Source organism: Microtus ochrogaster, unplaced genomic scaffold (assembly GCF_000317375.1).
Source record: "Microtus ochrogaster isolate Prairie Vole_2 unplaced genomic scaffold, MicOch1.0 UNK1, whole genome shotgun sequence".
Lineage (NCBI taxonomy): Eukaryota > Metazoa > Chordata > Mammalia > Rodentia > Cricetidae > Microtus > Microtus ochrogaster.
In genome coordinates this window covers 34448207-34458356 of record NW_004949099.1, presented here as the reverse complement: position 1 = coordinate 34458356, position 10150 = coordinate 34448207, and the positions used below count along the sequence as shown (strand labels likewise).

The following is a 10150-nucleotide window of genomic DNA, read 5'->3' as shown; positions in this document are numbered from 1 at the left end:
TCTCTGTGAGTTCGAGACCAGCCTGGTCTACAAGAGCTAGTTCTAGGACAGGCTCCAAAGCCACAGAGAAACCCTGTCTCGAAAAAGCCAAAAAAATATATATATATATATAAAATTAAGCTTCTTCATTTAGAGTGTGTGTGGTATCCACAGGCCACAGGGGCAGGCCAGAGGGCAGCCTTTCAGTGGTTGGTTCTCCCCAACCCCATACCATATGGGGTTCTCAGGCTTGGCAGCAAGCGCCTTTGCTCACTGAAAGTTTGCATTTTCTCACCAGCTGAAAATCTGTATTCTTAAAAGACATCTAAGAAACACCGTTAATGTGGAAAGTACCATAGGTTGATAGTGGAGTCTTTAAAACTCTGTGTGTTCATCAGTCCAGCACTCAGTACCTGTTTGTGAGGTGCAGATGGCATAGGCCCCTTCCAGGGCACAGATGACAAGGGCATCCACACACCAGCCTGGCTCAGAGCCCACATGACTGGAGACAGCAAGACTAATTTGGTGGCTTTTCAGACATCTTTATAGATAGGGAAGGGAAAATTGAGGCTTGGAGCAGAGGGGAGGAATGCATTGGAACCAGAGTCTGCAGGCTGTGTGGACTGCCTGAGCAGACCCAGTCACCGGTGCTGGAGGACAGGGTGGCCGCTGCAGATGCTGAGCTCAGGCCTCCAGACCAAGATGCAATCGCATCACCCAGTAGAACGGCACAACTCAGTTCAGGCGCTGCAGGCAGGAAGCAGGGACATCTTCCTTGCCCCAGAAACTCTCCTGGAGGCTGTGGAAGGTGCTAGTTAGCCCGACAGGTCAGGGCCAAAGGCTGAAGCCCTTCAGGCTCAGTTCCTGTGGGGAAAGTAGACAGACAAAATGAAAGGGCGGGGCCGAATGAGGCTCCTCAGGCTGGATTTGCACCCAAGTCACCAGAGGAAGGAAAGAATGGTGTGATTCAGCAGCCTGAAGTGCAGTTTCCAGGCGTCTCCAGGGGGCACTGTGGATGCTGCTGCTGGCTCTTGGGCCCAGGTGGCAGTAGCTAGCAGTACTTGACTAGGACACTGCAGGACAACACCAACTAGAAGCCACAGCTCCTTTTCTTCCCAACAGGCCACATCACCCACTAACCACATTGGCCTTCCACCCCGTCCCAAACTGTGGGGCAAAAAATATCCCTAAAGACGGCCAGGGTGTGACACACCTGTCACTTGTGATTACACAGGGACTTTAAGTCTAGCCTGGGTTACAAGGGACAGTCCCAACTGAAGGATTGTCACTCCTTCAGAGCAAAGGCCTCACTAAGTCCCCCTTGTCGGACATGTACTGACTTGTGGAGGGCTCATTTTATGACCCAGCACTCATGGTGCATGTACTATGGGAGGCCCACGCTTTAAACCAGCACTAATTGTGTTGCAGGCTACCATGCATACTAACACTTAATGCTCATGTGCCGTGATTGACTCGTGGATACAACAGCATTCATGGTGCATGTACTACAGGAGGCTTACACGTGTATCTTACCACTCATGTATGTGCTGTGCAAGAGCCATCAGCCCTTCAAGAACCGCCTTATCCAAAGGTCTATAGACCTTCCCCCTTGGTGTGGGGAGGGAGAGCCCTCTTATTCCAATGGCCAAAGGCAGCAAAGGTCAGTTGCAAGCCCTTGGATCTGAGGCCTTCTGGGCCTCCACCTCACCTGGGACCTAGGTAGGGATTAAACAGGATTGCTGGAGGTCCTGGCAGCCATGGAGCCTGTCTTGTGTGCCCCGAAAGCAGTGATAAAAATGTTGATGACCACAGTAGTGAAGACCAAAGAGGTAGCAGCATTGTTGAGCTGATTTAGACGCCACTGGTTCCCTACCTCATTCAGGTTCAGCCTGGCTGTGGAGACAAGATCAGGTGGGTGATGGTTGAATCTAGGGCTGAAGCCTGGAGCTTCCCTCTCCCCACCCAGGAACTTGGAAACAGCCTGGCTTTAGAGACTGGGAGGACATCAAATCACTGGATTGAGATGTGTGTGAGTCTTCTGACTGGCATAAGAGGCAATTTACATGGTGCTTCACAGAAAGGGGTGGGGAGCAAAGACGTCGTCGAACGGGACGAGGGATTACGATGTAAGACCGCCACCGGCGAGGCGGTGTTGGTGCACGCCTTTAATCCCAGCACTTGGGAGGCAGAGTTTGGCAGATCTCTGAGTTCAAGGCCAACCAGCTCTAACTGTTAGGGCTGCTTCACTGAGAAACCCTGTCTTGAAAAGCCAAAAGAAAAAAAAAAAAAAGACTGTCCTGTGGGGTCAGTCATTCAGCAGCTGTGGATGGGTGCCCATCGATGGGATATGAGGAGAAAGGACAGGAGCTGCCCTCACTGTAGGATAGAGGACTGGCTCTGTCAGCAGGTGGCTGGGAAGTTCCATGGGCATGCCGGGCCCTTTCCCACCACCAGGGGGCACCAAGGCAGAAAGTGACTGCGGGCTGGGCTTACCGATAACCACGAGAAGAATCCCAATGACAACTTGCAGGAGCAGAGAGACACTGATGAGGGCTATGAGGGTGGCGTAGTACTGCGAGGATGGCCCCTGCTCCAGCACCACTTTCAGCCGCGTGGCATTGGACATGAAGAGCGCCACATCCAACATGCTCTCTGCCACGCTCTTCTTGGTGGCATAATGGTTCAGATTGAGAGGCTGGTGCCCTTGGGAGATGGAGTGCCCGTGCTGTAAGAGAGGAGATTCTGGTGAAGGGTCTGGGAGGGAAAGAAGACGGGCTTTAATATCCTTCCCAAAGGGGATGGAATGTCCTCTCGGGTGACAGAGACGGTGTCCCTGTTCAGCTTCTGACCTGAAACCAGCAGAGGGTTGGATAGATGAGCCGGTGAGTAGAGGAAGAACTATTGGATGAATGGATTGGGGATAGAACCTCTGGACCACTAAGCTCCGGATTAACTAATGTTGCCTTGTGATACCTACTTCACAGAGAGACGCTGGTCCCTTACACCTTCACATAGTCAGTTGAACAACAACAGAAGGAGCTCTGAGGTCTTCCAGAATGGCTGGCCCTATCCTAGCCAGAGCCTTGATCAAGACTCCTAGAACTTCAACCCTGCTCCAGCACACACTGACTGTCAAACACGGACTGTTAGAAAACTCACGTACACAGCAGTGCATATGAGCTGCAAGTTCTTAATTTTAAAAACCGTTTGGGGAGACTGGGGATGTACTTCAGTAGTACCTTGCTCCACAGCATGCCCAAGGCCTTAGTTTTAATTCCTGCCACTGCTGAAATACATTATTATTATTTTGGATTTTCAAGACAGGGTTTCTCGCCGGGCGGTGGTGGCGCATGCCTTTAATCCCAGCACTTGGGAGGCAGGGCAGGCGGATCTGTGTGAGTTCGAGGCCAGCCTGGTCTAGAAAAGCTAGTTCCAGGACAGGAACCAAAAGCTATGAAGAAACCCTGTCTCGAAAATTTAAAAAAAAAAAAAAAAAAGACAGGGTTTCTCTATGAAACAGCTTTGGTTGTCATGGAATCTCTCTGTAGTCACAGAGATCTGCCTGCCAATGCCTTCTGAGTGCTGGAATTAAAGGTGTGTGCTACCGCCACCCAGCTAGTAAATTATTTTTTAATTATCTTAAAATAAAATTATTTTTGAGGTATAAAATAAAGATCTCCCTAAGCCGCTAACTCCAAAAGACGAAACCATAATATAAGGCTGTATGTGAACCTCTGATTTAGACCAGGAAAATCAAGTCCCCTCTCTGCTGCAGTACCTCCATAGTTGGCCACCCAAGAGGACTTGGGAGATCAGGTTAGCAATGGTGTTTGGGCATACGGAGCTAGAAGAGGCCAGAAGCAGGGAGACTAGTGCAGGGTGGTCCCATAGGGCATGATGGTGCCCACCTGTAATCCTGGAACTAGAAAAGCAGGGTGTCTTAGGGTTTCTGTTGCTATGAAGAGACACCATGATCATAACTCTTATAAAGGAAAACATTTAATGGGGTGGCCCACTTACAGTTCAGAGGTTCTGAGAGTTTTGTTTGTTTAGTTGGGTTTTTTGGCCTATTTAATCAGAACCTTGGGGCTTTCAAAGAAGCCAGGTGTGGTAGCTTACATCTGAAATCCCAGTACTTGAGGACAATTGCCATGAATATAAGGCCAGCCTGGGCTAAACTGTGCCTCAAAAATAAATAGGACTGAGCCGGGCGGTGGTGGCACACGCCTTTAAACCCAGCACTCGGGAGGCAGAAGCAGGTGGATCTCTGTGAGTTCGAGGCCAGCCTGGTCTTCAAGAGCTAGTTCCAGGACAAGCTCCAGAAACTACAGAGAAACCCTGTCTCGAAAAACAAAAAACAAACAAACAAACAAAAGGACAGGCTAGATGGCTCAACAGCTAACATGCTTGCCACAAAAGGCCTGGGGAGTCTGATACCTACAACCCACTGTGGAAGGAAAAAACCTACTCCTGAAAATTGTCCTGACATCTACACATGTGCCATGGCATGCATAATAGACACACGACAGCAACAAAAATCTAAAATATACACTAATAAGTGTATCCAAGTTGTCCTAAAAGTCTGTTTGGAGTTGAATACAGTGGCTAAGTCTGTAATCCCAATACTCAGGAGGCTGAAGCGTAGGTTCACTTGAAATTCAAGGCTAGCCTGGTCTACATACAATGAAGACACAAAACACTGCACACACAAACTCAAACTCCCTACTTTTGTTTGTTTTGGGTTAGTTCTGGTTTGGTTTAATATGTCTATTAGATAGGCTCTCTCTATTTATAGCCCAGGCTAGATTCGAACTCACCATCTTCTTGCCTCAGCATCTTAGGAGATGTATGCACTCCATCCAGCTTTAGGCAAGTTAGGAATGCGTGAGAGGCGGTGGGGAGAATCAGGTGCATATCTTGGCCAGGGCATGAGACTGGAGATCCATAGGAACTCCTCATTAAATATACACAACACACCTGCTAAGACAACTTGAGCCTGAGTACCCCGCCCCCCCAAAATTAAAGCAGGCAGTCATCATCCATTCAGGCCCTGGTCTTGACTCACTGTGCTACAGGCTGCTCGCCCCAGGCACTGATTACCAGTTGTTTTTCATGGCCATCAAAATCAGACTGAAGGCCCCATGGGTGTTGTTTGGTTGGGAGAGTGTTTACCTAGTGTCCAGAAAGCCCTGGACTTGATTTCCCAGGACAACACAAATGGATCCTGGTGACACATATTTGTGATCCTAGAGATAGACAGGGGTCTTGACTGGGTTTGTTTGCTCTGCCAAAGACTGAAAAGGAGGCAGGGCTGTAGTGGAGCACACCTTTAATCCCAGGCAGAGGCTGGTGGATCTCTGTGAGTTCAAGGCCAGCTTGGGTCTACAGAACGAGTTCCAGTACAGTCAAGACTACACAGAAAAACACTATCTCAAAAAAAAAAAAAAATGAGGGAAAAAATAAAAATGAAAAGATAGGAAAAATCTTGAGCTCAATGGGTAGCAGCAGAGAAATCTCAAAGAGCACAGACAACCAGATAGCATCAGTAGTTGAACAGAGGCCTTTAACAAAGGTGAGGAGACCCACACATAGGGCAGACGCTCAAGAAAAAGACCCTCTGCAAAGCAGAGGGAGACTCAGAAAGTTGAGAACTCCAGTCTTTTCCTCTCCAAACTCTTCTCTGAAGAGTTTTTCTTCCCTAATTTAGGGCTGGTCAGTTAGAAGAAAGAAGGGCTGAATTGGTCCGCCACTGCTGCAGAGCAGAGCGTGGGAGGGTCTGTCTTAAGCTGGAGCTAGTTCATCAGTGGGGGCTGCTGGTGTGAGAAAAAGCCTGTAGGAGATGGAGCTAGACAAAGTCCCCAGTAGGCAGGCAGACAGGGACAGGGGCGTGGCTAGGTAATTCCTATCAGGGACTCACCCTTTGTCTCTCTGGCACTCTCCAGAGGCAGAGGCAGGAAGATCAAGTTCAAGGCTGCTGGAAGACCTGAAGTTCGGATCCTCAGCGCTCACATAAGAGCCAGGCATGGGGGAGCAGAAACAGGTGGATTCTGGAGTCTGCTGGCCAGCCAGCCTAGTCAATCCAGGAGCTCCCGGTGTGGTGAGAGAATGTCTCCAATAGAGCCAAGAGTGATAGGGAACATACCCAACTTTGAACCCTGACCTCTACAAGCATGTGCATGAACATTCCATCGCCTACACAAATTTAATTAATCTACAAAATGTTCAAATATGTCTTATTTGAACATTTGGGTGGCCCCGGTTGCAAATAGAACATTTATCTTCCCTGAGCTCTGTGCAAAAGAGAAGGCAGAGAGATGCATTTTGAAGGCGTTGTCTAGGGGTTAAAATAGCATCCTGCCAATTGGTGGTGGTCCACACCCCTAATCCCATCAGAGGAGGCAAAGGCAGGCAGATCTCTGAATTCGAGACCATCTTGGTTTAGAGAAGGCATTCCTGGACAGTCAAGGCTACACGAAGAAATCCTGTCTCAAAACAAACAAAAAAACCAATCAAACAAAACATCACCTAACTCGCAACTGTTAGAAAATAAGTTAATAAAATCCCAGGTTTCTCTTGAACCCCTGAGTTAGAGCAGCTCCCGCCACCTTGGGTGGCTGGCTTTCTTTTGTTTGCAGGGGGTGAGGAGGAAGCCTTTGTTTCATTCCCCCCAGCTGCTCCTCTCTCCCTTCCTGTATCAATAACTAAAACTGCTAGAAGCGGCTGGGGGAAGGACCAGGGACACTCCAAGGTGGTGAACCTGTGCCCAGAGCTGCTTTAAAGCCAGAGGTGCGAGGATGTCTTCCTTAACTGTAAAGCACTTTATGAAATTCACATTTACAAAACAATAAAGTCAATTCAAACCCCCAAAACAAAAAAATAAAAGTGAAAAAATAAAAGTGAAAAGTGAAGAGATTGGCTCAGCTGAGCCCTTGCTGCTCCTGCAGAAGACACAGGTTCGGTACCTGGCACTCACGTGGTGGCCCACAACCACCTTCAACTCCAAATCTAGGGGATCCAGTACTCTCTTCTGGACTCCCCTGGGAGCCTTGCAAGCACATGGTGCACTTAGATACATGCAGAGAGACAGAACACACACACAGACACACATACACACACACAAACCAGAGTCTCACTACCTAGCCCCTGCTGTCCTCGAACTCGCTATGTAGGCCAGGCTAACCTTGAACTCACAGAAATCCACCTGCTTCTGCCTCTGGAGTGTTGGGATTGAAGGCATGGGCCACTCTTTTTAAAAAAAAAAAATATTTATTATGTACAGAATATTCTGTCTGCATGTATGCCCGTACGCCAGAAGAGGGCACTAGACCTCATTACAGATGGTTGTGAGGCACCATGTGGTTGCTGGGGATTAAACTCAGGACCTTTGGAAGAGCAGGCAATGCTCTTAACCATTGAGCTATCTCTCCAGCCCCATGGGCCACTCTCAAAAACAAACAAACAAAAAAACCAACCCAACAAGCCAGAAAGAAAAGTTCCAAGTCATCCTCTGCTATGTAAGTTTGGTTTTATACACCCTGTCCCCCCACAAATCAGACTAGGCTTCAGAGGAAGCCTAGAGGATGATAGAGAGAGAGAGAGCTGTACACATAGAAGGCACAGGGTAGTCCTGTCTTTCTCTGACCTTTCCCCCCATTGGATTTTTCTGGGGTCTGGCTTGCAGCCAGTGCTGAGGTTGGGGAGGTGGTACCAGTTTGGGGGTGAGGACCTGTTGGACTTGGAAAGCCACTCCCTCACCCACAGCTTTTATAAATGAAATTCAAGCAAGTCTCTGTGTGGGGTCAGGTGGCCTGGTTAGTTAAAAGTCAAGGATCTCAGGACTAACCCCACAAAGGCCAATGGTCACTTGGGTCACAAGGTTATAGTCCTGGCCCACTTGGTAAAGGCCTGTTCTGAGTCATGAAGGACATCCACAGATAGGTCACCTGATCAACATCCTCCTCCTCCCCCCACCCTTGCCCACACTGAGCTGATACCCACCGGCTCCCAAGTCCCTCCTTACCCATCCTCCAGTCCCTTGTTCCTCCTCCCAAAGGCAGCTCACTCGTGGTTCAAGAGTTGCTAGACTGGGCTAGCTCTAAAAGCTTGCAGTGGGCAAGCCTTAATTCAGCCCTCTAGCCATGTGTGCACACTGACCGTGCGTGAGGCTAGGAGGACAAAGGGGTACTGGAGTGGGTGAGTACCTCTTTCCAAATTTCTGCAAAAAGTGTTGTAATTTCTCACCCTCCCCCCTCCCCCCCCCACGCTTGTCTCTGTGTGCATTGTATACACATCATGTATTCCGCCACTGGGCCACGTGCGGCCTCCCTACCTTTTGCTGCTGTCTCTTTAAGAGCCTGTTTTAGAGAGGATGTGGGACTCCCTGTAGGAGGTGTAGGCCTCTTTGAATTTAGGTCTCTCACTTTCATTTTGCTTTACTGGGCTCCTCTCCGGAAGGACAGCTCTCCTATGTCCACAGGGTGGCATGAGAGGTTTAAAGAAACTGCTTGGGTACTGGCTGTCAGGGTGCTCTTTCAGCCCCTAGGAAGTGCCTGCCACCATATGACAGGCCCAGATTGTTGAGGAATCCAGGGACTTGAGCCTGAAGACAACACAAGAGAATAGCCTAGAACCTACCAGACACCACCGTGAAGGGACAGCTAAAGACATTGAATGCTGATGGAACCTGGTGGTACTGCCTGCAATGCCAACACACAGGAGACTATGGCAGGAGGAATGGGAATTTCAGGCTATCCTGGGCCACACAGCAAGATAGCAAACCCAAACAAAACAATATAAAGAAGCCAGGTCAGGGTGGGCTGACAGGTGTGGGGACTGCAGTGGACCTGGAGCCTGGGGAGGGAGGAGGAGTCAGAGGCAGCTGCTATGAGACCCTGGAGGAAATGGCTTTGAGGAGGGTCCCCTCTCTGGATCTTTGCAAGGGAGAAAACATTTTCCCTGCCTTCCTGGGCCTGAGGATGGGATAGGCTGTTCCCCTGAACCCTGCAGTAAGACATCCTCTTCTCCTGAGCCCCAAGCCCACTACAACTCCATCAGGGATCTGGCTAAGGAAGGGGGATGGGAGGGAGGCCAGTGGTACCTCAGAAGATCTGGCCCTTTAAGGTCAGAGCCCAGGCGGGTCAGAACAAAGGCCCGGGAATGTGGGCTGGATCAGGGAGCAGAGCCATCCAGTGTGACTCATTCATGTTTCATGGACTCAGAATCCCTGGCTCCTACTTGCCTCGGCCTTTCCCATGGCTAAGGGACAGCACTCAGGGCCTGTCTGCAGAGCTCACACTAGGTAACCCTCATCTAACCCAAACCCTGCTAGGGAGGGTCCATGAGCCTGGGCTCCAGGCTTTGGGGCTCAGTTCTGCTCAGATTGTGGGTAGATAGGAAACTGAGATTAGATCAGGAGGAAAGCCAGGCCCATGGAGGAGAGGCAGAAGGACCCTTCTTCCCAGAAGTACAAACAGAACCCACATTGCTCTCTTCCTTTCTTAGTCTGAGATCTGTCTCCCAGTGTCCATCTCTCAGGGGCTCGCAGAGGGCCTGCTCTCTTTAGCCCTGTATTTTCATTTAGTAATAGTGGGACACTGAGTCTAGGGTCCAAGAGGCCCTGTTCTAGGCACACAGCCCCAGAGAATCCTGCCAGCCAGGGAAACCTGGGAACCTAAAGGCCACTCGCTGGATGTAGTTGGTGTGAGTTGGAACAGTGGGCTGCAGAGGGAGTAGGGGTAAAAACTCAGAGGTCCATTCTGGGGCCCCGAGTACCTCCAGGACCTGACAGTATATGGGCTTGTGATTGGGATGGGTAGGCAGAGGGTAAGCACACCAAAGACCTAATTCCCGCCCCTTGCCTCGCCTTCCCCCTTCCAGTTTACAATCCCTTAGCCCTCTTGCCAGGCCCTATCTGACTCCCAAGACTGGGGATCCCTTCAAGTCAACCCCATTATTCAGCCCTTCATCTTTGTTGTTCTGTATTCTTGCTTCTTTATAAAACTAACGTGGTCAGGAAGGGACTGCCTCTTTAAACTGGAGTAAACATGTTGTCACATGGTTTATTGACATTCTGGTTATCGGGGACTGTGATATCCACTGGCTCATTCTGCTTTTTCTTAGAAACAAGATGCTGTCTCACAGTGTGTGTGTGTGTGTGTGTGTGTGTGTGTGT

The 10150-nt window shown here is 49.6% G+C and overlaps 1 protein-coding gene across 3 annotated transcripts in view; it reads right to left on the bottom strand.

Moving 5' to 3' along the window:
- Positions 1-149: 149 nt before the first annotated feature.
- The window catches only part of Ninj2 (ninjurin 2), a 106784-nt gene continuing 96783 nt past the window's right edge, over positions 150-10150 (bottom strand). For 2 of the 3 annotated variants that reach the window (XM_026788045.1, XM_013352945.2), the window contains exons 2-4: positions 2473-2704; positions 1688-1872; positions 457-843 (exon numbers count right to left, since the gene is read on the bottom strand). In XM_026788045.1, the coding sequence (XP_026643846.1) occupies positions 1706-1872; positions 2473-2704 (399 nt within the window). In that variant the 3' untranslated portion in view covers positions 457-843; positions 1688-1705. Of the gene's footprint in view, positions 844-1687; positions 1873-2472; positions 2705-10150 lie in introns of all 3 variants that reach the window. The other variant, XM_026788046.1, reaches the window with a different exon arrangement.